Source organism: Cyprinus carpio, chromosome B14 (assembly GCF_018340385.1).
Source record: "Cyprinus carpio isolate SPL01 chromosome B14, ASM1834038v1, whole genome shotgun sequence".
NCBI classification, from domain to species: domain Eukaryota; kingdom Metazoa; phylum Chordata; class Actinopteri; order Cypriniformes; family Cyprinidae; genus Cyprinus; species Cyprinus carpio.
This window is the reverse complement of record NC_056610.1, coordinates 10,520,019-10,545,394: the sequence shown is the minus strand read 5'-3', so window position 1 is coordinate 10,545,394 and position 25,376 is coordinate 10,520,019. Positions and strand designations below refer to the sequence as shown.

The following is a 25,376-nucleotide window of genomic DNA, read 5'->3' as shown; positions in this document are numbered from 1 at the left end:
TCTTTCTGTTTCCTCTGAGAGAACGAGTGTGTACATCAATTGTGTATGTGTGTAAGCAACCGTGTGTGTGTGTGTGTGTGTGTGTGTGCACACTTGCATGCACACTTGGGTGAGTTTCACTTCATCCAAAGTATTAGTGTCAGTATGGCCCAGGTCTTTTCTTCCTAGACTGAAGGAAGAAGAGAGAAAGAGGATCTCAGGAGACAGAAACTTTTCTGGTGATAGAAGTGTGGAAATCTAAACAACTCACTGTATCAAATATGTAAACAGATCACACTTGGCTGCTACATCACTGTGTGTTTCTCAAATTTCTAAGATGAAAAACAGTCTGAATTATCACAAATCCTTAATGTGATGTTTGTTTTGTTCAGCGATATTCAGTTACATTTTGACCTGTACCATCTTACCAAGTACTGTAGCATTATTGATGTGCAGGACACTTAAACCCTTCCCTGAAAAGTTGTATGTTTAAATAACATCCCATTTTAAGCACCATCGCTAAATGTTAAAGTTGAAGAAAATATGAAAATATCTTGATAAACTCACTAGTTGACCTTTTTGGACAGCTAGTTTACTTCTCCCACCCGTAGTTTGCATCTTTTGTGGAAAAGAGCGAGAGAGATGATCAATGAGACACTAATGGAAATTGATAGCTAAATTGCAGAACGTAATGAGGACTGCAGTGGAGATGAGATCACAGATGTGTCTCTGCAAGGTCGTTTAAGGGTTACAGAGGATAGGCCGCTTTTGTAACAGATGTATGAGGGTGACCTCCGCACAGTCTCTAGGTTAAAGCAGCACTGTCCTGCCGCTCTGCCTTTCCTGCTGCCCGTGTGCCTGTTAGGATCAGATGTACTGCCAGATACACCAACACCTACACTGTAAACCATGTGAGGATCTACAGAGCTCTTTTAATGGTTTTGTATTGGTCCCTGCTTGTAAATCCAGTTGCATTGGTAGCTGGTTTGGTATCTGGTAGCTGGTTCTATGTGGTTTTTAAAGGGGTCATGGACTGAGAATCAAAATTCCCTTGATATTTTGATATGCAAGATGTCACTGTGCTATAAAAACATCCTGTTAGTTTCAGAACTGAAAACATTGTTGTTACTCTAAAATCGTGGAATGTGCCACTCTTTAAAGTAATAGTGCGGATAAACTCCGCCTCCACAGAAGAAGATCAACGTCTGCTTCTACATCACTACCTGCTTAGCCCCATCCAACGATTCGCGCATGTAGTGTACTTTTTTTTATTGATTTCCAACATATAATATAAAGGTACTGAACAAATATAAACTACACGCATGTAGTGTAAATAACGAGAGAGACAAATGCAGGTCTACGCAAATGATAAAGATGCTCCAAAGACAAAACGCTGTCCAGTGCCAAGTTGTAGAAAAAATAGTCTTTGCATTGCCTTTCTTCAGATCTCAACATTAGGAAAGTTCCAGACCGCGCGTCAGTAAGAACTTGGTCCTTTGTGCATTTCATTTTACCGATTCGTTTACCGTTGGATTTGTCAAATATACACAACTGTTAGCCAATCATAGCAGCGGGCATTTACTTCCAATTCAACAATACGCCACGTCTATTCAAATAGAGCGTTCTGATGAGGGGGGTCAAAAACAGGACAGAAAATAGCCTATTACTTATAAAATATTGCTTTTTTATATAAAAATCTTGATAAAATTATAAGTGGACCTCGGAGAACAGTACAAAAAGAGGCAGTTCATGACCCCTTTAAGTAGATGAATTTGGTTATTTATTGTAGCTGGTCTAAACGAAACCCAATTAAAGGAATGTTTTGAGTTGAATACAGATTAATCTCTATTCATAACATAGAATGGTGATTCTACAGTGACACAGTAATGGAAGTCTTTAGGTTAAATGCAGCATAGGGTTTAAATGTAGAAATGTGACAACTTGCATGAATTATTCAGCAGAAAATGTTTATTATTTAGTCTTTAATGTTGTGTGGATTGTCAGTTTAAAGTGAGACTAATGTTTTACAGTATGTGGATTAACGTATGCATAACTAAGTTTCAACCATTACAAATTGCTTTAGAGAGTTGTTATTATTCAAAGGTTTGGGGTCAGTATGTCTTTACAGTTACTTTTGATCAATTAAATTTGTCCTTGCTGAACAAAAAATTTTGTCTCTTTTTGGTTTTACGTCATTTAGAAGTTTTTAAGAAATAACTTTAAAAATGTTTCATTTTAAATGTTTCTTCATGGTGCTGTACATTTGTCCTAAGTTTTTCCTTTTGTTTTTGCAAACCGAAATATCTGTTAACCACCTGAAGCTGGTACAAGGTCATTTGTTCATATTTCTTTTAGCAAGGTTGAACCAATATAACTATGCACCAACAATTCTTAGCTAGTTAAGCTTATCGTCCTACATGGTCAATGCTTAAGCAGCTCAAACCTGCAACCTGCTTACCAGCTTCAATTACTGAACCGGTGAGTTTTACCAGCCCAATTTTGTGTGTTATTTAGTTTTGACTCTGATTCAGATCCATCTACAGGGTGTTTCGGCTGCTCCTTTCCCTTGAGGCACAAAAACATCTAATGGACCCTCTAATTATCTCTTATCATCCATGTTCCCTTGTCTACTTATCATACTCTCATTCTCTCTGCAGCTTGGCTCTATTGTTTCTCGCTCTTTCTCTGTTTGACTCTCAGTACTCTGTCCTCTCTTGTGAGCTTGTAACTTGTTTCTCTTCTTTCCAACAATCTCACAACACTCCCCACCCATCAGTAGGTGTATCCCTGCTGAGTGTGATGAGGGGTGGGACTGTCCTACACAGTTATAATGTGGAAACACACACACACGCTCGCGTCCCGTCTTCATAGCTTACTCTTCATAATCCGGTCTCAGCATGAGAGAGATCAGCTACCACAACTGCAGGAGGATGAGAGAGAGAGAGCAGCAAAGGAGAAAGAGTGACAGGAGAAGGAAAGATGGACCACGAGAGGGAAAAAAGAGTGGTGAGATGTCATGTGCACTGCAAAAAAATCATTTTATTAATCAGTAGTTCTGTTTTGATTTACAGTTAACATATCTAAACTTGAGAAGCAATGCAATACTTGTTTTTTTTCATATTTTTAGCATACATTTTGTTAGATTTATGCTTGGAATAAGACAAAGATGGCATTCAAGATTTATTCTTTGAAAGTCTTATTGCGCAGCTTTGCTTCTCCAGTCAATTTATCTCATTTTAAGAGTGTTTAGATATTTTTACTGGAAAACACAACAGAAATACCGATTTTTTTTTTGCTCTGTGCAAGTACTGTCATCAAGCTGTGGAGAATGAGTGGAGTGTGTTTGTGTGTGTGAAGGAAAGAGTAAAGATGTGTGATATCTGAGCTCTGGCGTGAAGCTGAAGTGAGAACTGCAAGCCGTCTAAAGCATGCTAAATTTGACCTTGTTTCCAGAGAATTATGGAAACTTTCGATCACAAGCTCTGCATTCGCTGTCACATTCTGCCGTTTCGCACTGTAAGATTTGTTGTTAGGGAAAAGTTATCTTTAGAAATTTTTCTTGCAACTTGGATTAATTAATTTCTGTTTTATGTGAAGTAATGTTTGGAAGTTTTTTGGAAGATTTTTTTAAAGGTTTTGAAAGACTCTTGTGCTCACCAAGGCTAAATTTATTTGATTAAAAATACAGTAAAAACAGAAATATTCTGAAATATTATAACAATTTAAAATAACCATTTCCTATTTTATTCGATGTTAAAATGTGATTTATTCCTGTGATGCAAAGCTGAATTTTCATCATCATTATGCCAGTCTTCAGTGTCACATGATCCTACAAAAATCTTCTTCTTGTTGTTGTTGTTTAACTTTTTTCTTTTGAACTTTTATAATAAAGATAAAGTTAAAAGGAACAGCATTTTTTATCAATTTAATTTCTGAATAAAAGTATTCATTTATTTAACTTAAAAAAGGGTGCAAATGAAGTAATTGTTGATATACTTAAGGGATAATGTACAGTCAGACGATTATTATGGCAAAATAAACATGAAAAACATGAACAAAAATTATTGTATTTGCTCAGAAACACTCTCAGAAATAAAGGTACAAATGCTGTCACTGGGGCAGTACCTTTTCAAAAGGTACACTTTTGTACTAATATGTACCTTTAAGGTACCAAAATGAACACTTTAGGTACAAATATGTACATTTTGAAAAGGTACCACCCTAGTGACAGCTGTTGTACCTTTATTTCTGAGAGTGCAGGATGAGCCGTTGATTATACACTGACTATTTTTGGATGTTTTTGGTTTATTTTTGTGGGTGTGTGATGAGAGTTTGTTTATGTAATCTCAAAGTGTTGTTTTGGATATAAGTGAACTATTCTTTTTCATGGATGTGTATAGGTCAAAAGTTGATGTAGGCATCAAAATGCTTCTTTCTTCAGATTATGGACAGAGCTGTTGCAAACTCATATTGCAACATCAGATTTGGCTAATCCAATCAAATTTCGGAGTGGAAATTATGGGAAATTTCAATAAATATTTCTCAAACCAGAAACTGTATTTTGCTTTATTTATTTTTTTAGTTTGTTTATTTTTTTTTGTGTGTGTGAGGATTTATTTATTTGTATGTGTTTGTTTTCTTTCTTTCGAGTGTCCCGGTGGATAGTTGTTTTTTTTATATTTTTTTTTGTTTTGCAACATCAGGTTTGTTTTCAGATTCAGATTTCCTCTCCACTGCTGGACAAGTTTAACAGTCCCTGTTTCGCCTCCATGGGTTTGTTTTTAATAAAAACCTGAAGTGTCTTTTCTGGTTTCATTCCAGCTGAGGGCCGTCTGGAAGAGAGATGCGGTTATGTGACGGTTACCAGCGATAGCTTAGAAAAAGTCGGTTAGTTGTCCGGTTCATGTGTGTGTGAAGCTCATGGTAAATGCTCTTGCATGCAGGTGTTAATGAGTGTCAATGGTTTTCTGTGCCGTGTCATATGAGTGTCTGGGCTTCATTCAGCTTATTTTCACAGTTTTCATCTTTATAATGTGTGTGTGTGACAGGGTGTGTGTGTGTGTGTGTGTGTGTGTGCTCCACTGGACAGATGTACATTTGAACCTTGAAGGAGAAAGAGAGAGGGGTGGTCGGTGATAAAACTCCATCAGAAAATGCTTCTACGGGAGGAAATGAAACGCTTAAGGAGAGACTGCGCACTGCATTCATATTCTGCTGTTCTGTTTCAATTGGCCCAAGTGAGGTAATCTAATTGTTATTTTTTTAATTGTTTTAATAGTCTGTTAACATTGGCTCAATGAGAAATAATTTGTTAAAACATTGAAAAGAAATTAGTTTACCAACCCATGTTATTGGCCCAATTATACATTTTAAATTGTGTAGTAGCATTCCTTTTAGTTTAACCTAAACTAAAAATGTATTTTTTGGTAAATTTATATTAGTAAAGCAACTTCACTGTATTGATTTATTCCCTGTTGCCCCAAAAAAAAAAAAATATATATATATTAAACACTCAAGCCATACTGCCACATTTTATTTAATACAATTTTATTAAATCTACAACGTATTGTGAAAATACCTTAAATGGTAAATACATTGAACATTTGTGCACAGTAGACCTTAGTAGATAAAAATCATGCATTTCAATTCAGGATTCCAAGATACACAAAAACTCATTAGACCTTAGATCTTACATTAACAAAACCACAATTATTTTAAAAACATGTCCCTAAAATCACAGTTGTCACAAGAAAATGTGGTATTCCCCTTGTTGCCAGTCTTTGGATGTACCCTCCACAAATGTGTTTTTAATGCTCCAATTTTCTTGAAAATGCAAACACATTCTAGGTGTAAACATGGAAAGGAAGTTGCGTTAACTGACCAATGGCAAGTTCTGTAGTGCTTGAAAAATTAGGTCTTGGTGAGGTGATGAAAACTTGCAGAAGCGGCACTGCATGGACTTCTTCTAAACCTGCAAAATAAATAAATGACAAAGCTGAAAGATGATACTTTTGCATAAAAAAGGCTTTCTAAAGATAGACCTAAATGGGGAAAAAGTTGTCAGGCAGTCTGTACAGCAACTAATGGAAAATATAGCAAACTGTGGACTGTGTGACGCAGCATGCTGGTGATAGTCAAGTCCACACTGCTGAAAGGGCAAAAGAGACCAGAGTAATATTGATCAATTACTGTTACATCTTAAAAAAAAGAGTTAGAAATCTTGAGAAAAAATTAATTAGATGTAAAATTATATAAAATAAAATTTGTTCAAGTTTGTAGAGATTTTCTGAGGGAGGGGTTTGGCAAAACTGGTTCCCAGACTAATGCCCGTTTCACACATACTCCATTTGCAGTGCGTATGTTAACCGGTTAGAGCTTTCACACTGCAAGCGGATGCGGTCCGGCAGTGTGTTCCAGGTGCGGTATGTCTGCAGCAGTGCGGCGCTTCCGCATTGAGTCTATTTTTTTGCTGTGCTGGACCCACTGAATTAAAGTGACAGCACATTGTTCGCATTAAAATAAACATGTATTGACGTGAAATCATCTAGTAATTTCACCACAGATGCCACATAATTTAAAGTCTATTCTACTCTGTTTCAAAGTCAACACATGGCTTTTTTCCTTGGATAAAGCAAGGAAAACGACACTATACCTGGCATTTTGGTAAAAAAAAAAGTGACATAATGGTTAGCACTCATCCTTTCTTGGAGGTGGAAAAACTAATTTCTTTATGACCTGCAGAATTTCTTGTAAAAAAGATTTTAAAACAAAAGAAAAGATGAGAATCGGCTGTTTTTTTTTCAAGCCTGTTGTAAGTTTTAATTTAAAATGTATCTGATTTCTAGTAAATCTAGTAATTTCACCACATATGCATTTAATTTGAATATAATTTATAACTCTACTCTGTTCCAAAGTCATGTACACAATATGGCGTATCTCAATGGGATGCAAGCGGCGGAAGTGATCTCTCGTGCGTATCTCTATGCCATATCGTGTAATTTGACCTCACTTACCAGAAGTGATGGTGTGGGGACGGCTGATTTGAGGTAAAATGTGATATACTGTCACTGACACATTGATATCTGACACGAAATGATCGGTTTGTGTGAGAAACCCAACAGTATTTAATTATTAATTAACAGATTGCTATTAATAAATAGTGATTTAATTAACATTACGTAATTCTGAGCCTTTTAGCTTGCCATACATGTACTGCAACACGCACATAAGCACTGCAGACGGAGTATGTGTCAAACGGGTGTTAACACAAAATGGCCAACCACTTTGTAAATTATGCAGCCTGAACTCAGACCTACGATGTTTGGCTACATTGAGAGAAAAAAAAAGTTATAACAGAAACAACTAATACCTAGTGTCTCATACATTTAACATAATCACAATATAGTTTGACAAATTATTTAGTTCAATAAATAGTAAATGAGATATTAGTATCGGGCTAAATTAGTTTATAAAAGGCTATCATGAAACCAAGGCGTGAATTCACTGTTATTCTGCAAAATACAATGTTATGTAGGCTATGGAAAATATTGTAGCGCACAGACTCTTCATAGTTGTGAAATTGCTGTTTGTTTTGCACCGGCAGTGATGGGGTTAACAAAGTAAGTTCCGAGCATGGTTCGGAGGGCCATAGTTCGGGACAGTGTTTATCTCATAGACTGTCTTCGTTCTGATTAAAAGTTCGGAAATAGAGCTTCGGCCTAGTCAAAGTCCAGGGCCATTTTTTAGCCCCAGTCCGTCCCTAAAACATTCGGAGAGTCGTTAATTCGTTTAACCTTACCCAATGCTAGTGTAATGGCCGCGGTAGTGTAACATTAATGCCCATGTTTTACGGTTTTATGCTGAAACATTGAGACCTGCACTCGGTTTAACGTAAACAAAGACTTAATAAATACATCTTTCAGTACTCACCATAACTTAAATGAAGAAAAATCTGTTTGGAAATTATGTCTGAACTTCTGTCGTCGTACTTCAGCATCGACTCCTCAGTCCTCCTCACTCTCCCGCGCAGATACATTTGAATCCACTATACCAACGGTTTCTCTCAGGTGCATGCGCCTGTCTGGCATGCGCATGCGGTTTTTTTTCTCCGCAAGGCTTGTTCGGCAAACACAGATATTTCACTTTTACTTGATGAATTGGCTGAACACAATTTAATATGTTCAGTGAATCTATTTTTTTTTATTTTACCTTTAGACCATACGCTAAAATTACCCCAATGCATCTTTTTGTTTGGGGATAATTATTTGAAAGCAATTTCTTGAGTCAATATTTAATTGTCAGTTTCCAAAATTTAAAAAAAAAAATTTTTTTTTACAGTGCCATCAGAAAATGCTGATTTGAGCAAAAGCATTCATGCACAACTGCAACCTTGTGGAGCTTTACATACACACAAACAAACACACACACACACACACACTCTCTTCTGTCTTGGGTGATGTCAGAGACTCTTACAATAACCTTGTACCAGCCATTTTTCTACCACCATTATCAATGTCTGATTTTCAACTAAAATAAAAGTTGAGATATATGACAACAAGGATGTTAAATATTTCAGACTGGTCATTGAAAATATTGATATATTGATTGATTGACTAATAAAAAACCTTTTCTTTAGTGGGGTATTGGAATCTTTCATTCACTGAAACTTAATAGATATCAAAAAAAAAAAACAAAAAAAAAATTTTTTCTTTAGTTTAAATATACTACTGTTCAAAAGTTTTAGTTCATTTTTTTTTTCAAAGACAATACTTTTATTCAGCAAGGTTTCAGAAATGGATCAAAAGTAACAGTAAAAACTTTTATATTGTCATACAATCTATTTGAAATAAATGTTCTTTTTAGCTTTATATTACTGTAATAAAATAATCATATATATATATATATATATATATATATATATATATTGATGATAATCAGAAATGTTTCTTCAGCAGTAAATCAGCATATTAAAATGATTTCTGAAGGATTATGTGACACTGAAGACTGGAGTAATGATGCTGAAAATTCAGCTTTGCTATAACAGGAATAAATTACATTTTAAAATATATTAACATAGAAAACTGTTCTTCAAAATTGTTATATTATTTCAGAATATAGCTGTTTTTACTGTATTTTTGATCAACTAAATGCAGCCCTGGTGTGCATAAGAGACCTCTTTCAGTAGAAAAACTTACCAACCTTATCATTTTCAACAGTAGTGTACATGTTGCAGTTTTATGAATGTTAACTGCTTCATATGCAGTTTTAGATCTTGATTATTTGTCCACATGCTTGATAAGAAGTTAAACTAGTTTTAAAAGGGACAGACAGCTCTTTTCCTTTAATATTTGCAGAAACCAGTCTGCAACAGTCAGTTTCATCTCATAGGCCTTGTTTCTGTGAAAGAAGGAAGACATAGAAGATACAGGGACAGAAATACTATTTCTAATAAAAGACTTCCAGGACTATCAAAGCGAGTGGAAGGAGCGTTGAGCAGAAAGAAGAAAAGACATCTTTCATGTGCACTGTCACTATTATCAGTGTGTGCGTTTGTGCCAGTGTGTTTATACTTGGATTTACTGATCAAGCAGAAATCAACTCGATGATGAACATGAGACGCCTGCTATTCTTTCGTCCTCTGGACTCCTGTCCCCAATACTTCCACTTTTTGTGTTGCTGATAGTTTAGTGATTTATACAAAAGAAACTCCTGATATACAATCTAACTGTAGTAGATGGGGTGTAAAGGGTAGTGCACGTGTTTGTTTGAGTCTGGTTGGGGTCCTCTCAATAAAAAGTGGAAAAATCACAAATAAAAATGAGAGAATATCCAGATCTTTTCTGCAGATTTTCGTCAAAGTTAACATAGAATCAAGCATTTTTTTCTACGTAATGTGATGGAAACAAGGTATTCATTTGAGAAAAAATGTAAGGACATGATTTTTTTCCCATCTGGAATTGATGAAAAGTGTCGTTTGTATGGTATGAGGTTGAAAAATAAGTGGACTTGATGATGTCTTTCAAAAACAAGCATGGTTTCAGAGGCAGAGCAAGTTTTAATTTTGATGAAGGTTAACAAGTACATCATTTATTTAAAATAATGTGCATCGAATTAATGCAACTTGTATTATATATTATTTAAATTTAAATCATTTCATGCAATGTAAAGTACTTAATGTAACATATTGGGATACACATACAAAAAAAATTGGTATCACCTCAGTGTTATTTTAGATGTATTTATCTACTGTTGTATTTATTATTTGTTTGAACTGAAAGCTTGTATTTTTATTTTTTCAGTTAATTTAAAGTTTATGTTTTAGTCATTTTGTTATATTCTTTTATTTTTATTAATTTTTAAAAATATATTTCAGTGTGGCCTTAATTTATTTTTTATTTTATGTTTTAATATTGAAAAAATGACCCACATCCTTTAGAATGTGTGTATGTCTTTATCTGTTATCAAATTTCCGACAGTGGTTTCACTCTCTGGTCAAATGAAGTGATCTAAAGTGGTGGTAGATTCATGGTAAAGTTGCAGAGGCAGCAGATTGGCTGGTATTGATGAGTGAAACTGATGGGATGCACTCAGAATGAGGTTTTTCACTCTGCTGTTTGTGAGCGGGTGTTCTGGGGTTTCTGTTAACAGAGCAATCAGCTGCAAGTCTCTCTTGGACATGTAAAGGTTTCCTCTTGTGCTCCTGAATCCACGTGAGCAGAATTACAACGTGCAAGCATGTGATAAGAAGTGAAATGTGTGTGTGAGTGCTTCTGTACGTACATGTGCATTAATTGTATAAGGACTGTATGTGTGTTTTAGTCAAGAGGTGTAAGTGTGTATTAAACATTTGGAGTGTATGTGTCTATGAAAGAGAGTGGGTGAGCGAGAGAGAGAGAGAGAGAGAGAGAGAGAGTGTGTGTGTGTGTGTGTGTGTGTGTGTGTGTGTGTGTTGTGTGTGTGTGTGTTGAAAGAGAGTGGGTGAGCGAGAGAGAGAGAGAGAGAGAGAGAGTGTGTGTGTGTGTTTTTGTTTGTTTTTAAGGAGTGTATTGTTGTTGTGAAGAGAGAGAGAGAGAGAGAGAGAGAGAGAGAGAGAGAGAGAGAAGGAGAAAACCACAGATGGAGCCACTCTCAGTTAAACAGTGAACAATCGGCTATAACGTTATAACGTTGTTATAACGTTGTGTTCAATCCAAATCTGTACCTGAAGTCCTTTGTTTCATGAGGATTCCACTTACAGGAATATTATTATTAGATTTTTGGAATTTCACCTCAAAATCAAAGGAAAGAAATGTTAAAACATATTTTGCATAAAACAGTGAAAGCCAATTTTAGGACAATTAAGATTAAAATAAAAATGACATATATTTTTATGAAACTTTACATTTATATTTTATTTAATGTTTTAAATTATATAACTTTAAATAATATATAAGGTATTTCTTGTATATTATAATGTACAGTCATGTGAAAAAGTTTGTACACCCTATTGAATTCCATGGTTTTCTGTATCAGGAGATATTAAAAAATTATCTGGTCCTTGGAAAGTCTTAAAATTTGGAAATAAAACCTCAGATGAACAATATCACATGGCATATCACACTGTGCCATTATTTTATTAACAAAAACAAAGCCAAGATGGAAAAGCTATGTGTGTGTCAGAGTTAGGACACCCTATGATTCAGTTGCCTGTAGATCCACTTTTAGCAGCAATAACTTGAAGTAATCGTATGACTTTATCAGTCTCGCATCGTTCTGGAAGAATTCTGGCCCAGTCTTCTTTACAACATTGCTCCAGTTTATCGAGGTTTGTGGGTATTTGTTTATGCACAGCTCTCACCACATGATTTCAGTCGGGATGAGGTCTGGACTTTAACTGGGCTTTCGCAGAACCTTGATTCTTTTCTTTTCAGTCATTCTGTTGTGGATTTGCTGGTGTGCTTAGGATCATTGTTCTGTTGCATCACCCAATCTTGGCCAAGCTTTAGCTGTCGGATGGATGTTCTCACATTTGACAGAATACTTTGGTATACAGAGGAGTTCACAGTCGACTCGATGACTGAAGTGCCCAGGTCCTGTGGCTACAAAACAAGCCCAAAATCATCAGCCCTCCACCAGCATGTGTGACTTCTGGTATGAGCTGTTTGTGCTGATATGCTTGTTGAGCGTTACACGGTCTGATCTTGGGGTGAATTTGCTGAGGCGTCCGCTCCTGGGAGGATTGGTGTCTGTTTTGAATGTCTTCCATCTGTGAATGAATAATTGCCCTCACTGTAGAATGATGAACTTTAAATTGTTTGGAAATGGCCAAATTATTCTTCCCAGATTGATGGCAGCAACAATTGCTTCTCTACGATCATTGCTGATGTCTTACCTCCTTGGCATTGTATTAACACACACCTGAAGGCTCTAGACCAGCAAACTTCCAAAACATCTGCTTTTATAGAGGTGCTCACACTTGCTGATGATCAGTTAATCAAAGGCATTCGATTAGCAGTGCCTGATTGCTACTTACACTCTTAATTCTTATGTTTATAGTAAGGGTGTCCTAGTTGTGTCACCCATGGCTTTTCCATTTTGGCTTTATTTTTGTAAAAAAAAAACAATGACACTGTGCAGTGTGTTGTTGTTCATCTGAGGTTTTATTTTCCAAATTTTAAGACCTGGAAAGAACCAGTTATTTTTTTATTATGTCCTGATAAGGAAAACCATGGAATTCAATTGGGTGTCCTAACTTTTTCATATGAGTGTATATAATATATATAATAATATATAATATAATATATAATAAATAATATATATCCTTGAATTATAAAAAAATAATATTGTAATATTTTAAATGTAAATTGTAAATAATAAAAAATATATTATTCAAATCGTATGCATTTATACATAATAATATTTTTATAGTTTATATATTTTAATTGTCTTTAATTTAAGCTAAAAAGCATTAAAACTGGTTTAAATAAAATACAATTTAAGATGGTTTAAATAAAAAGCATAAAAAAAGTTATTTTAGTAATGAGTGTTAGGAGAAATAAGAATTTCAAAAAAAGTAAAACATTCAAATGCATTACAGTAATGGAAACTTGACAGGAAATTGTAAAAATATATATATATATCGTAAATGTAAAAAAATTAAAATTGGCTTTATGTTTGTGATTTCAAATATAATTTTCATAAGTTTCCTTTTGAATTCGGTGTCCTTTTTGGTTTGTCAGGGTTTTTACATGAACCTTGAGGTGTATAAATTAAAACAAACTCTCTGTAGTAGCAGCATTATTATTGTGTGTGTGTGTGTGTGTGTGTGTGTGTGTGTGTGTGTGTGTGTGTGTGTGTGTGTGTGTGTGTGTGTGTGTGTGTGTGTGTGAACTGTAATCATTATTTGTTGCACTAAATGTACTGTATTTTTATTACTGCTCATAGTTCACAATATTGGGCTTGTTTCTCATTGCTAGATGGATTACTTTAGCGAGGTAAACTGCAGAAAGATGAGCCCCATTAATCTCTCACACACTCTTTCGTTTCTCACTTCTTTCTGCTTTCCCACTCTTCTATTTGCTTCTCTTCATCCTCCCATCTGCGTCTGTCTCTCAACAAGCTTTCTTGCATTTTCAGCCGTCATGCCTTCTTCTTTCTCTCCTTTCCTCCTTTGACAAAATCCATTCCTCCCTCCATCTGTCCCTCTTTTTTCTACAGTAACCTCTCTTTTTTTCTCCACTTGTCACCTCAGTCAATCCCACCTCCACCCCAAGAAATCTGTATTGCTCTTAGTTTGCTCCAGTTATGTTTCATTTCTTTTCTTTTTTTCGTCTCAAATGTTTCTCCTAAAATTCCTTAGGATAAATAAAAAGAGCAGCAAAAGGGATGAGTGTGCAACATGTAAATTGAAGGTGTAAGGAATAACCACCCCAAAATAACAAGCAAATATGTTTTGCAACATCATATGTTCTGTTGTTTTTATTTAAATCAATGGAAATCAAAGTGAAAGCATTGCTCATTGCTGTCTACGAGAAACAACTGAGGTATTAAAGAGAAGAAAATGTGTGCTTTCTCTGTCCTTTGGCCAAACCTGCTTTTCTTATCTGCTCACTCACTCTCTGTCTGTTTTCTCCATCTGTAGCATCAGCTCCGAAGGTGAAGCCCATGGATTCTCAGTGGCTCCTGGAAGGTAAAAAGTTGACACTCAAGTGTGAAGCTGTGGGCAACCCAAGCCCCTCCTTCAACTGGTACAAAGATGGCAGCCAGCTCCGCAAGAGGAAAGACGTCAAAATCAAATCCAACAAGTAAGACTCACCAAACACACACACACACACACAAGCAAACACACACACTACTCATACGTTGGCAGAACTATTCTTGGCATCAGAGGTATTAAAAATACATCTCCCATCAACTCAAGCAGAAGATTGTCCCAGTTTGTAAATAGACTCAGAGATTTTCAGAGGGGAGAGAGATGCAGTCATCTTGTTAAAGGAGAAGTTCACACAAAATGAAAACTCTTTCATCATTTACTCGCTCTCATGTTGGAAGATTTTTGTTTCTTTATGAAATTATGAAGAAATTTCATGCTGCTCTTTCTGATATAATGAAAGCAGTACCAAAAAAACATCTGAATCTTTCCAAAAAATGGTCCAAATGTCTAAATCTTCAGAAGATATTTGATAGATTTGTATGAGAAACAGACAGAAATGTAAGATATATTTTGACCCTTCTGTTACAGTGCTCAAATCTCATTTGCAGTTTCTCATATTGTAATATACAAATATTCTTTCATTTAGTCAATATTTCATCATGTCATATTCACGGGAAAGTACAAAATTATTGAATATGTAAATTCACATAAATTTGAAAAGAACTCACATGTTTGTTTGTGATTAAGATTTTCTTACATTTTTGAAAGAAATTAAAAAAAAAACAGTCAAAACAGTAATTTTCTAAAATAATATTACAATCAAAAAGAAGTGTTTTCTATTTGAATATATATTAAAATGTAATTTATTCATGTGATGTAAAGCTGTATTTTCAGCATCATTACTCCAGTCTTCAGTGTCACATGATCCTTCAGAAATCATTTTAATATCCTGACTTGGTGCTTTAAGAAATATTTCTTATTGTTATCAGTGTTGAAAACAATTGTGTTGCCTAATATTTTATCAGGATTCTTTGATAAATAAAAAGTTTAAAAGAACAGACTTTATTAAAAGCTGTAACATAATGAGTAACATAATAAATGTCTTTACTATCATTTTTCATCAGCGTAACATTTCCTTGCTGAATAGAAGTTTTTTTTTTTTTAAATCAAAACTATTGAACACTAGTGTAACTTGGAGGCTGTAATTTTATGTTTATGTCGAGAGAAAAAAAGTCATACGGGTTTGAAAGATATTGAGTAAATGATATTAAAATTTATATTTTTGGCTGAACTATTCCTCTTCGGTCAGAATAAGTAATGTGGAACTCCAAGCTCTGGTCAACTATCTTAAGGAAGCTCCATAAATGAATTGTGAGTAACTTCCCCTTCATTGCTTTACTCTGGCAATGGGACCGTGGGTTGTCGGCGCATCTGAGGGGAGAGTGTGTGGGCCCAAACACGCAATACTTTCTCCCTCAGTGGCGTCTGTAGGAGGAGAAAGGAATAAAAAAAAAAAACCATAAGACTAAGTTTATATACGCTTGGGGTCTAAATAAATTAGTCTTCAGTGAGAATTGCATAATCATGCAAATATCTTAATATATGGGAAAGCTGCGTTTCTTAAAACGGGATTAACGATCTAATAAAAAGCTGCTGAGCTGTACATGTTGCAGTAACATTGCATCAATGTCATTCAGCCATTTGTAACACAAATCAATAGTGCACATGGAGCTGTATATTCAGTCCGTATGTCACAGTCAGTCCGTATGTAGCTGCTCAGTATGCCGGGACCGCAGGGAAAGAAACATACGGGAGAATTCAGGGCATTCCGTAACGCGACAGTCCTCTTCTGTTCTCTGAGAAAAAGTGCTGAGGTGCACGTTTCCACAGAAAGCAGATCACTCTAACAAGATTGCCTGTTCACTGGCCCCTTGTGTAATTTTGCAAATGTGTGTGTGCTGAAACTGCAGATTCACAGTCACGGAGACATGCGCTCACATCCGTACACACACTTACGCCGATGAACTGTGAGTGAAAGAGCTGACAACATGGACAGGGATGGTTTAATAATGATGGAGGTAAAGTAAGGACAGATGATGATACGTGCAGCTGCCATTTTCTCTGCGTTCAGCTCCAGAGCGAGATCCTTCAAGAGCTTTGCTCCTCTAATGAGCTGTCCACATGCTGACCTGAGAAGAAGGCCAGAGAGACAATGCAAGTATCAAATTGACACCACAAGAGACCCCACGCATGATATGATGAAGCCAAGTAGGACATATTCCTGGACCGACATCCTTTGTTGGTCCTGGAACAACATTCCTATCAAAAATCAGGTCTAAGTCTAATCCTAGCCCAAAGTCAGACTCTGTATCTCTGATTCCAGCCATACAGACCTTTGAGTTTGATGTTTGTAAGATTTTTTAATGTTTAAAAAAAAAAACGTCTTATGCTCATCGAGGCTGCATTTAAGCAAAACACAGTAAAAAAACAACAACAACAACAAAACAGTAATATTACAATTTAAAAGAATTGTTTTGTATTTGAATATATTTTAAAATGTAATTTATTCCTGTGATGCCAAAGCTGAATTTTCAGCATCATTACTCATGTCTTCAGTGTCACATGATCCTTCAGAAATCGTTCTTATATGCTGAAGGAAGATTTATTTTTTTTTTTTATTATTGAATGAGGACTTTTTTTTTTTTATTATTTTTTGAATAGTAAGGTTGTTAAAAACAGCTTTTTTTTTTTATGTTGTTACTTTTTTTAACATTATAAATGTATTTACTGTCATGTAATGTATCAATGTAATGCATCCTTGCTGAATAAAAAATTAATTCTTAAAAATGAATGGTTTTGAATAGAAATGAAAATGTAAAGATATTTAATTCTTATTAAAGATATTTAATTCTTAAAAATGAATTCTTTTGAATGGAAATGAAAATGTAAAGATATTTTATTGTCCAATGCTCTGACAAAAAATGTTAATGATACATTTGGCACGCAGCGACAACAATTTATCATATTTTATACAATTGTCTATTCAAACCTTTGCTTGTTACATGTTTTACAAGTTTTATGTCATGTGATGTCACAACTGTGCTTATTATTAAATGGTTTTCTGTGCTGGGATGATTATGTGAGCTCATCTTGGCAAAATTGTTGAGATTTCTGCAACAGTTTCCAAAGTGCAAGTGCCATTTCATTGCACTTTTCCGAATAGAGTGTTGGAAATTCTGACTTTAAAGTTGGAACGCAGCATATGATCCTACAGTCTGATTGCTTGATAGCAATGTTCTTCTACATTTGCACATACACAAATTCTCTACTCTCTACAAAGTCTCTACCAATGTGTTTTTTTTCTTCCCCTTTCTCATCTGACTTTTTTGTCTCTCTTTAAATTTCTGCCCTCATATACCCTGGCGTTTTTCTCAATTTCTTCTTTCTTTGTGTCTTGGTTGCTTTGTGCAGGAAAAACTCAAAGCTTCACATCAGCAGAGTGAGATTGGAGGATTCTGGGAACTACACCTGTGTGGCGGAGAACTCACTGGGCAGAGAAAACGCCACCAGCTATGTCAGCGTCCAAAGCAGTAAGAGCTCCTTTATTTCCCTCTTTGCAAATGGCTGAGAGTGACAGGGGACCAGCGCACCTGCTCATCACGGGGCCGATTTTTCTGTGTGTACTTTATATTTACAGCAGATGTGCTTTGTAAGATGTCTGTACTGCGAAAGCACACGGCTCTGGTCAGATAAACTAGACTGTTGCAGATTCTGAAGAAATATGTGAGTGGTGTTCTATTCAGAACTTAATTCATTTAAAAAAAATTGAACCTAATGATTATTATTTAATTTATCATTTGGCCTAAGTATTGGATTGCATTTATGACTCTAAAAAAATCAGTGAAAAGTTTGTCTGTGCAAACATGCTTTTTACAAGCATTATGTTACACAACTATTTCAGATTTGTTTTATCTACTCTGATAAGATCTGATACCTTCATTTAAAAGCACACTACTGAGGGCAATAAATGCAATAAGAACAGCATTTCTTTTTGGGTAACTGCTAGTTGGTTTCAAGTCAAAAGAGTCCAACCCTCTATAATATGGCTTGGATCCATCCTTCAATGGACAGTAAGTCTATAGGATTGTTTTGCCTGTTTTATTGGCCTTTAGGCTGTAGAAATGTAACAGCACACAGCTATTTGGATGTGAGGATTTCAGGCAGCATTCATGTCTGTTTTGTGAGTTTGGGTGTTATTGTGGAGAACACACCTCTCTCATCTGCTGCTTTACTCACTGATCTCCCCACATGCTTCAGTCTCTGGAGTATATCACATCAGCCGGAGGCGTTTGATGTGCCGTTAGTGTGTGTGTGTGTGTGTGTGTGTGTGTGTGTGTGTGTGTGTGTGTGTGTGTGTGCGTGTGCGTGTGTGTGTGTGTGTGTGGTGTGTGTGTGTGTGTGTGTGTGTGTGTGTGTGTGTGTGTGTGTGTGTGTGTGTGTGTGTAACTGATGTGAGCTCCATCCAGCCCATCTTAAGGGTAGTAATGGTTGAGTGGTTTGAGATATAGGGTCTTTCTCTCTCTCTCAACTTTGTCCTCTAGCTCTCCACCAAATCCCTCCATTATCTGATGTGTCAGCAGAGTTTCATGGACACAAAGAATGAACGAATGACTGAGAGAATGAATATATGATAAAAGAATAAATGAACAAAAGAATGAGTAAAGGAATCGATAGAATAAATTAGGGATTGTATGTATGTGTGTTTGTGTATACACGCATATATATATATATAAATAAAATACAAATACATTTTTAGCCAAATTGTGAAGCCCTACAAACAAGCACAGCTTATAAAAACTATGTTTTTTTTTTATTTTTATTGTGAATTTCCTTTTTTTTTTTTTTTTTTTTTTTTTTTTTTTATGAGCAATTAGATTTTTTCCCCCAAAATGTGCAGCTAATGAATTCTGAATGAATATGTATGTAAATGAAGATTTAGTGGACAGGATAATAAATGAACAATCAATGAAAGATTTAAGTTCCTTATTGTGATTGTACAACAAGGTAAATCAACAGTATTTGAATGAATGACTGAATGAATGAGTGAATAAATGTATAAATTAATTAAATAAGTGATCAAAGTTCAGGCTTTTTTTTGTTACAGTGAGACGAGTTGAATAAATGATTGAAACAAACCAATGAATAAATGTGACCCTTGACCACAAAACTAGTCTTTAGTGTCAAAATTGAAATTTATACATCATCTGAAAACTGAATAAATAAGGATTCCATCGATGTATGGTTTGTTAGGTCAATAGGACAATATTTGGTTGAGATACAACTATTTGAATATCTGGAATCTGAGGGTGCAAAAAAATCTAAATATTGAGAAAATCGCCTTTAAAGTTGTCCAAATGAAGTCCTTAGCGATGCATATTACTAATCCAAAAATTAAGGTTTGATATATTTACGGTAGGAAATGACAAATATCTTCATGGTTACATGATCTTTACTTAATATCCTAATGATTTTTGACACAAAAGAAAAATCTGCAATTTTGACCTGTACAATGTATTGTTGGCTATTGCTACAAATATACCCCAGCGACTTAAGACTGGTTTTGTGGTCCAGGGTCACAAATGAGAGTGAATTGGGGATTGGTTGATTTGTTTAGGATTTTGGCTTTTCTATGATTTGATTTTTGATTTGATGCTAAAAATTAATAAACCATAAAAATATTAAATGAAAAAAAAAAAAAAAAATATCAATAGAAAACACTTGCTAAAACATGTCATGAAAAAAATGAGTTCAAAGGGGTTCAGCTAACAAAAAAGTATGGAAATCCATAGATTGATTTGAACAAGGAAGTGCAAACTCTTAAATTTATTTTTAAAATTATTGATCAAGTGAATGAATAAATTATAGAAGCCAATTTCCGCAATTGAACAAAAAATAAAGAAAAACTGTATTTGCAACTTTTTATCACACAACTTGGACTTTTTTTCCTCACAATTCTGAGAAAAAAATCTGAATTGCAAGCTATAAACTCAGAATTCAAAGAAAAAGTCAGAATTCTCACAAAGTTTACACATGGAGTTTGATTGACAGGCGATCTGGCCAATCATAATGCCAAATCTGCCATTTCTGTCCAGCAGACAAATCAGACAGGAAAATTTGTGTATTGACATCTTTCTGCTGCTGAAAAAAGATACCTTCTGATGTTCATTTATGTTTATTTCATGCTATAACTAGTAAAGAGGAATAGATGATTGGTTCATGTGCAGCTTGAACTGAGGTGCTACAGTGATCTATCAGGGGACACTGAAGAGCCAAAAAACAGTTAATTGTTTGAATTTCTAAAAAACAATTACCAAATTTAAAAACGTAGACTTTGTTTCCTACCTAAAGGTACACTGTCAGTTTCCACTTTGCTGCACGATGTATTTTTCACTGCTTGAGAACATAATGTGTAGTGTGAGAGCGGCATGGCTTGTCGGACATAGCAACAATAACGAAGGGGGCGGGTCTTTGCGAAGGGTCAAGTCACTGTGAAAGGTAAAAAGGTCCATTCAGGATGTATGTGTGAGAGATAAAGAGAAAGGGTGTGTTTACATGTGCTGTAGGCAAGTCTAGAGAGTTTGTGAGTCAATGAGGAAATGTTCTGTGTCTGTGAGTGTGTGTGTGTGTGTGTGTGTGTGTGTGTGTGTGTGTGTGTGTGTGTGTGTGTGTGTGTGTGTGTGTGTGTGTGTGTGTGTGTGTGTTCGGTGGAAGTCTGCAGATAACTCTCTGTGCTTAATGAAGATAAACTGTGTCATTTTGGCAGATTCTGCATTCCAGGAACAGCAAGCATTTCAGTCCATAAGTGCACAGATATCAGCTATATATAACAGCACAGACAACCGAGAGAAAAAGAGAAAGAGAGAGATGCTCTAGTGGACATATGGGGGGTCACCAGGGTAAAGCTCTGCAGTATTTGAGAGCATAGAGTAAATGTGTGTGCTTGTGTGAGTCTTAAAACAGTCTTAAAACAACTGCGATGGCTAAAGCAGAACGTCCTTGACGATGGGTCATTTAGGAGGAGTGTGTTTACATCTTTGTGTATATTTTTGTGTGTGATGTGAGACCCAGCTGGACTCTGGCCGCTGAATTCTTCAGCTGCAATGCCAAGAGCCTGTCAGATACAAGAGCCAAGTATACTTAACGCAAAATACACACACCACAGTTGACCCTGTTTGTGCAATTAAAAGAACAGTGCACCCATAAATTAAAAGTTCTGTCATTATTTACTCATCATCATGTTGTTTCAAAGCCTTTCATTCTTCTGAGGAACACATTTGGAGATGTGAGGCAGAATGTGCTATAAATGGTCCATATGGGTCATATGCTATATTCCAAATCTTTAAATAATTTTGTGCACAAATTTAAGTTGTTGTTCACTGATAATTCTGTCCTCTCCATAGTTCTCTCTCTCTCATAAAAATAAAACCACTACACTACAGTCCAAAAGTTTTGGGGTCAGTAAGATTTTTAGATACTTTATTTGTAAGGGGAAAACAATAACATTCAATTTTTTTCTTCCACAAAAATCATACAGGTTTGGAGTGATGAGGGCAAGTAAATTACATTTAATTTTAGGGTGAACTATTATTTTAGCAAATGGCCTTATTTTGCATGATTCATCAGAGCACATTATTTTAAAGAGATGAAGTTTTCATAATCTTAATCATAATCTTATCACAATACAATAACATTTTCTGTCTCTGAAATAATAGACAGTCAGAGAGTTTTATAAACTAACAATATGACAAACTATCAGTCACTATCCAATCAAATCTCAGTCTCTGTTATTCTGCAATAATTATTTTAACTCAGAAAAACATATAAGGGAAATAAAAGTGCATTGCAGATTTTGTATCGTGCTGCCTCACATTTGTATGAATGAGCGCATCTCACAAAGGCACATGGACACAGGTCATGTTAAATTGATGATTCTGGATCCAGTGTTACTGTTGAGATAAATGAGGAATGAGTCCTCCGTCCAGAGCTCAGCACTGCTGCCTTCATCTTAATGAGTCTGACGCAAACACAGACATAAAACACACTCCTGCGCATGCTGCTCTGCCTCCAACCCTGCCCAGCGTCTGTCAACTTCTGCCTGTGTTCACAGTGAAGTACTAGTGTGCTGCTTACTCCAGCTGCACAGTATGTACTGTTTACTGTCTGCTGCTCACAAATAGTCATGAAATAGCATGCTATACACAATGTATGTTAAATGGTGCAAGCTGTATGCTACATTGTCACATGACCCCAGTGCACATGTTTAAAGGGGTAATTCACCACTTGTAATAAATGTTGGCTGTCTTTGCGGTATAAACAAATAGTGTGGGAATACAGAAATGCAGAAGTATGAGCTATAGTTTTCACAAAAGCCCTTGAGTTTTCCAGCTAATAAGTATAGGTTTGCTATTGTTGTTTTTTTGTTTTTTTTTTATATTTTGTTTTAAAAAAAATATCCCTGTCATTTTATGTATATATGTATATGCTGTTTTTTTTGTTTTTGTTTTTTTTTTACATTTTTTTAGTATTTAGTTGAACATTTTTTTTCTTCTTTTTTTCTTTTTGCCGTATTTCTCACAGCGAGTGTCATGGCCACCCTAATCCACTATAATTTAAGAATACTGTTTTTGTGTCACAAAATGTAATTTTAAGAGATTTTTTAGGTGAGAATGTACTTGTTTGGACTTCAGATATGTGATTTGTTAATAAATCTCACGTCGCTTTGAAAATTTGCTTTAACGTTTTCAGAGACTTGTGCTCCAGCAGCTGTTTTGCGCTCATAAACCCGTGAAGAGAGCACCTCACCTTGGCCAGATCTCTACTAGAAATTTACCGCTGGCTCTGATGTCTCTATAGTGGTTAAACATGAGATATATTTAGTTTTGGGTAAAACTAACGGGCAGTCTTTGGTCTCATTAATCTATTTTTTGTTCCAGAGCAAATAGTTTTGGCAAAATCTCATCATGTTTATGTAACTTCAATGTTGTATATCAGAGCACCGCCTTTGTACTTTTGATTGAATTGCCTAGCAACTTTTATGGCAGCTGTTGTTGTTTACTAAATATTATTATTCAATAAATAATAGTTTATATAAATAATAGTAGTATTTAGTATTGGTAAACGGTGTGTGTGTGTGTATTTGTGATGGTGATTTGTTACATTGTTCCGACAATAGATGGCGACAAGAGAATGTTTTTACGAGTCAGCAGTAAAGACTTTTAAATTGAAAAATACTAAAGCACAGTTTTGAACAATGAAGTTAATTTTACTTTCAAAATCAGCTTGTACAGCCAACAAATGCACTGAGCAGCACTGTCATCATGAATCACCTTTAACAGATGAAAGGATAGTACGAGCCTATCAGACATTCAAACTAATGTTTTATTGTGATTATGAGATTGATCTGAAAAAAGAATACTGGATCAAATGCAGGTAATCACGATTGCTGATTCTATCTCTCTCTCATAATAGTCTACACAGCTTTTAATACAGTAATGCAATAAGCTTTTAATGAAGCAAATAACCATTCCTTCGTTACTAGTTCTAAAGTGACAATTAGTAACAGAGGCTTGGGCTCAGCTGTTAAACTGTCAATTTTAGATTTGAAAAAGTGGTGGAAGAAAGTAGTTCTGCACAAAAGAGGACTTTTGTTTTTTATGTATTTACACACTCATGCCATCTAACTGTTGTATAAAAGCAATTTCACACTCGTAGACATGAGATAAGGCTGTATATTCGCCACGCTGTGATTACCTACATGATGTGGTCTATTCCTTCATTATTTCTATATCAATTAAGCAGGTAAAAGGTCTGGAGTTAATTTTAAGTTTTCCATTCACATTTGGAAGCTGTTGCTCTGAACCGACATCATGCGGTCAAAGGATTTCTCCGTGCAGGTGAAACAGACAATTGTTAGGCTTCATAAACAAAACAAATCCATCAGAGAGATAGCAGGAACATTCAGAGTGGCCAGATTAACAGTTTGGTACATTCTGAGAAAAAAATAACACACTGGTGAGCTCAGCAACAAAAAAAAGGCCTGGATGTCCACGGAGAACAACAGTGGTGGATGATCGGAGAATCCTCTCCATTGTAAAGAAAAACACTTTCACAACATCCAGCCAAGAGAAGAACACTCTCCAGGAGGTAGACGTGTCACTGTCAGAGTCTACAATCAAGAGAAGATTCATGAGAGCAGATACAGAGGGTTCACCACAAGGTGCAAACAAGGCCTGATTAGACTTTGTCAAAAAAACATCTAAAAAAGCCAGACCACTTCTGGAAAACTTCTTTGGACGGCGGTGAAATCCTGAAATTAAGATCTACTTGTACCAGAATGACGGGAAGAAAAAGTACGGCGAAGGCTTGGAACAGCTCATGATTCAAAGCATACAACATTATCTGTGAAACATGTTGGAGCAGTGTGATGGCATGAGCATGCATGGCTTCCAGTGGCACTGGGTTACTGGTGTTTATTGATGACGTGACAGAAGACAGAAGCAGCCGGATGAATTCTGAAGTGTACAGGGATATACTCTCTGACCAGATTCAGACAAAGGCACCAAAGTTAATTGCGCTTCATAGTACAAATGAACGATGACCCAAAACATACTGCAAAAGCAACCCAGGAGTTTTTGAAGGTAGAAAAGTGGAATATTCTGCAATTGCCTAGTCAATCTCCTGATCTCAGTCTGATTGAGCATGCATTTCACTTGCTGAAGACAAAACTAAAGGCAGAAAGATCCACAAACAAACAAACAACAGCTGCAGTCAGCTGCAGTAAAGGTCTGGCAAAGCATCACAAAGGAGTAATCCCAGTCTCTGGTGATGTCCATGAGTTCCAGACTTAGGGAAGTCATTGCCTGCAAAGGATTCTCAACAAAATTTAAAAAAAATGACCATTTTATTTATAATTATATTTATTTGTCCAATTATATTTGAGCCCTGAAATTGGAGTTACTGTGTATAAAAATGGTTATAATTCCTAAGCTTTTTATGTTATATTTTTGTTCAACCCTTTGATTTAAAGCTTAAAGTCTGCACTTTAGTTTCATCTTGATTGTTTCATTTTAATTCTATTCTGGTGGAATACTGAGCCATAATTACGAAAATTGTGTCAGTGTCTAAATATATACAGACCTAACTGTATATATTTATATGCACACACATTATATACAGTATATTCTAATATTTGTTGTCCCTTTTTCTG

The 25,376-nt window shown here is 35.5% G+C and overlaps 1 protein-coding gene across 3 annotated transcripts in view; it reads left to right on the top strand.

Annotated features, from left to right (window-relative positions):
- Positions 1-25,376, top strand: part of LOC109070412 (pro-neuregulin-2, membrane-bound isoform-like) — a 69,603-nt gene that overhangs the window by 16,774 nt on the left and 27,453 nt on the right. For 2 of the 3 annotated variants that reach the window (XM_042738027.1, XM_042738028.1), the window contains exons 2-3: positions 14,099-14,261; positions 17,582-17,700. In XM_042738027.1, the coding sequence (XP_042593961.1) occupies positions 14,099-14,261; positions 17,582-17,700 (282 nt within the window). Of the gene's footprint in view, positions 1-2,407; positions 2,986-14,098; positions 14,262-17,581; positions 17,701-25,376 lie in introns of those variants that run through there. The other variant, XM_042738029.1, reaches the window with a different exon arrangement.